The sequence below is a fragment of the Phanerochaete carnosa genome (assembly GCF_000300595.1).
Source record: "Phanerochaete carnosa HHB-10118-sp unplaced genomic scaffold PHACAscaffold_441, whole genome shotgun sequence".
NCBI classification, from domain to species: Eukaryota; Fungi; Basidiomycota; class Agaricomycetes; order Polyporales; family Phanerochaetaceae; genus Phanerochaete; species Phanerochaete carnosa.
Window position 1 is genome coordinate 1 of NW_006768068.1, and position 3,583 is coordinate 3,583.

General features: G+C 54.3%; 3 protein-coding genes across 3 annotated transcripts; 1 reads left to right on the plus strand and 2 right to left on the minus strand.

Moving 5' to 3' along the window:
- Positions 1-12: 12 nt before the first annotated feature.
- Positions 13-619, minus strand: PHACADRAFT_202636 (uncharacterized protein; the record flags this gene model as incomplete). Its single annotated transcript, XM_007402800.1, has 4 exons — positions 13-180; positions 236-271; positions 323-426; positions 481-619. Coding segments are annotated over 4 exons (447 nt in total), but the record flags the coding sequence as incomplete, so codon positions are not given.
- Positions 620-1,219: 600 nt separating this feature from the next.
- On the minus strand, positions 1,220-2,263 carry PHACADRAFT_266280 (uncharacterized protein). The gene is made up of 3 exons (XM_007402801.1): positions 2,230-2,263; positions 1,615-2,164; positions 1,220-1,551 (listed from the first exon to the last, which is right to left on the minus strand). The coding sequence occupies exon 3, from the start codon at positions 1,428-1,430 to the stop codon at positions 1,236-1,238; it is 195 nt and encodes a 64-aa protein (XP_007402863.1). The 5' UTR covers positions 1,431-1,551; positions 1,615-2,164; positions 2,230-2,263; the 3' UTR covers positions 1,220-1,235.
- Positions 2,264-2,718: 455 nt separating this feature from the next.
- PHACADRAFT_266284 (uncharacterized protein) lies at positions 2,719-3,417 on the plus strand (the record flags this gene model as incomplete). Its single annotated transcript, XM_007402802.1, has 3 exons — positions 2,719-2,810; positions 2,866-3,042; positions 3,112-3,417. Coding segments are annotated over 3 exons (572 nt in total), but the record flags the coding sequence as incomplete, so codon positions are not given.
- Between the last annotated feature and the right edge of the window lie 166 nt (positions 3,418-3,583).

A 3,583-nucleotide genomic window follows, 5' to 3' on the forward strand; every position in this document is an offset into this window, starting at 1 on the left:
GACGACATTCACGCCGTACGGCTCAAGCGCAGCATAAACATCGTCCCAGATGAGGCCCATGCCGTAGTCGACTGTCTGTGATGCGTTGTTGTAGACGACGTCGCTGAAGCGGGACATCGCGATCTGCACGCCGGTTGTGGAGGAGAAACCGGCGTTGGTAGCGTGACCACCTCCCTTGACCTGCGGAGACGCACGTCAGAGGTAAAGAATGTCAGGAACAGTAACAAACACCTACGGCAAAGGTAGTGTTGGTGCTCCCGAGGATTTGCAGCTGTTTAACAAAACGTCAGTGGTGAGATGACATTGCAGACACGCGTCTCACAATTTGTCCTACGTCCTCTGCAGTTCCTGGTTCAACAGAGCACGTAGCAATAGCATTGCTAGATGTAGCCCAATGGCTGACGTCCTCGGTGTACTGGATGGTCCCTAACAACGACCAACGTCAGTCGGCATGGGATGAAGCAGCAGTGCAACGCTCACCTGGCCAGAAGACAGCGGAGGCGGAGGATACAGCCTGAGCGATCTGGTTACAGGCATTCACTGCTGATGTAGTGGCATTAGCGTCGGCCTTCGCGAGGGCGAGTCCAGAGAGTAGGGCAGCAACAGTCGAGCGGCGCATGGTCAGCGATTAGGACACCCGAAGAGCAGACAGGCACGCCTGAAGAGCCCGCCCAAAGTTTTATATGTGGTCAACTAGGCAGTCAAGCCGACCATCACACGATTATTTCGGCTAGCAGGGTCAGTTTGAGACAATGCCAAGTGCGTAAGCACATCTGTCCAGACTCATTCTGATCAATGCACAGAGAATAGAATATATGATGTCGTTCCACCAGCGCGGCGTGATTGGTCTGTGAATGCCTAGGCGACCAAGTCGGCCAACGTGACGGACACTCTACCTCCGTCAATCAGCCGAGAGACGCGAATGCAGGGAGTGGCGTTGTTTGAGATCTTTTCGTTGCTATATTTTGCCTTCACGTGCGGCACGAGGATTGCTGTGTATAGGTTACTGAATTGAATACCGGAGAGTGTTGTCTAGGCTCGTCCCCATCCGGCCCGGTCTTTCGGGCCTCTTTCGCTTTTGCCATTTTCGGCAAGCGCTCGAGGCTCTCTGACCGTACCGGCTGGGCACTCACGGGCCCCGACCAAGGGGTTCCCATGGCCCCTCTAATTTGATGTTCACCGCCTCGATACTCAAGTGCCGCGCATATATAAGTTACGAAGGGATGTAGAGGAGGTCAATACATATATAAATCTACATCATCTTTGTTCTTAAGGGAAATAACCTCCTTAAGGGGCTCATCGAGTAAGTGCTCCCAAGGCAGCCGTTCTTCACTCTCGACGTCATTCAAAGGTTCGTCTGATACCCTTGAGCTGTCTAAGCTGTCTAAGGCCTCTGGTGAGCCGATGCAACTGATCACTGTGCCGGTCATAGATGAACTACCCGAGTGAGTGCTTACATGGTCAGGCTCATCTTCATGCTCGGCAGGTTGGTTTCATGAACCGTGGCCGTAGCAGGTTGCGCAGAAGTGCTTTCGGAAGTGCTTTCGGAGGCTGTGTATTGACATAACACATCAGAAAGTGACAGTTTCGGTTCACTAGAGAACAATTGCTCACCTTCTGGCACATCTATGTTGACAGACGGATCACCCACAGGAGTCCAAAGTGCCGGATAATCTGAGAGCACAGGGATAGGATCTCCAACAACTGGTCGCAGGTGACGACGCCAATGCAAGTACTTGAACAGGTTGCCATAGTCTGCAAGAGGGTCGGTCAGTCATTGTACGCCAATTGCGAGAACACCCACCTTGGTGTTTTCATTGGTGTGTACGCCCTTGGGGATCTAGAACATACACATTATGCTTGTGCATGAAATCTATAAGACAACGCATGTTATGCGACAGACCTGGGGGAACATGCGTCTTACCTTGATGTACAGGGCCACAGGCTGAGGTATTGCGCTTCAGGTTCTCGGCGGCTGACTCGGGCTGAGTGCAGCCACCATCACCTGAGGCATTTCCTTGCCTCTTCTCCTTCTTACTATGTCACACTAGTCCCTCAGCATCCTTGACAGGGATTAATCCCACCCGCCTATGGCCACAGTAAGCAGCCTCAAGCAGCTTCGAGGGCGTCATGGCCAAGGCGTACCAAACCTAGCCAGCAAGACCTGAACAGTCAGACAGTAGGATTTTAAATTTAGTAAATGATAAAACTAACGTTGTAGAAGCGCACCATAATGCTATGCAGAGTCACAGGGTCGTTAGACGGCGCAGGGAGCTATCCTGTCGTCGAGGTTGAAGTTGAGCATACAAGCGCCCAGGAGACCCCTTGGTTTGGGGACGTGATTGTCCAGTCCGCTCGCAAGCTCGCGTCCTTCCTGTCCAAAACAGGAAAAGAGGACGCGCGTAGGAAACCACGGAGCTTGCCGAGCGGGCTGGCTGGCGAGTCTAGGCATCCTAGGCAAGATCTGCTCAGGCCTCAGGCTCACGAGGGCACTTCCGGACTCAAAATGTTACCACCCACTTTCCTGTCCGCAGAGATCTAGGGCGACAGCATGTCAATGTCATTTGTATCAGGCAACGATGGGCCGGAGTCCGACCTTCTTCAGCATCGCATTCTCCTGCTCCCCCGCGCACATCATATCCCGCGGGAATTGAGCAAGCAGCGTAGTCATATAAACGCAGCCTCTTCAAAATACACGCTCCGAACTCGGTCGGCACACCCATGTCCACATCACCCACTTCCACAGACGCGGTCCATGACGACGAGTATTATTTCCAGGATGACCTAACGGTATTCATGGCGCGTTACATGTGTATGCTCTGGAGATGGTGCTGAGGACACAAATGCTCTCCAGGTTGAATGAAGGTTGTTCAAGGTGCATCGGCACTTCCTCATACGAGATTCGGAGTTCTTCCGAGGACTCTTTGCATGCCCACTACCGCCTGGGGAGGAGGCGGAAGGACAGTCGGATGCAAAGCCCATCGTCCTATACGGCGTGACTGTACATGAGTTCCGATGCCTTTTGCGATTTTATTACGACAGGTACGTGCATCACTTTCCCGCCATCCATCGAAGCGATTTTCATCCGTCGCCTTCCTCATAAATGAACAGAACGTACAGACCCGCAATCGACTCGCTCGACGACTGGATCGCACTGCTCTCCATCGCGACGCGCTACGTCTTCGACAACATCCGTGACCTCGCCCTCGAAGAGATCGCACAGCGGCTGCACGACCCGCTGCAGAAGATCCTCCTCGCGAGCAAATACAACGTGCCACACTGGCTCCCGCTCGCCTACGCGGACCTCGTGAAGCGCCCCGAGCCGCTCTCTGATAACGAGGCCGAGATCCTCGGGCTGAGAACGGCCGTCCGCGTCGCGCGCGCCCGGGAAGCCACGCGCGAGCGAAAATACGTCACGTGGGACACAGGGCAGCTACTACCCGTTCGAGAAGACGTACACCTTCGACGAGAAGGGCGTCAGGCAGGTCGTCAGCGACGTCTGGCCGGAGTGTGCGGGTTATGTGTCTAGCGAGCCGCCCGTCGGCTGTGCACAGCAGCCTGGCACCACCGATACCCTTCCAGC

Coding starts and splice junctions, on each gene's coding strand:
- PHACADRAFT_266280 (XM_007402801.1), bottom strand. CDS start 1,430: ATGACCGGCACAGTGATCAGTTGCATCGGCTCACCAGAGGCCTTAGAC.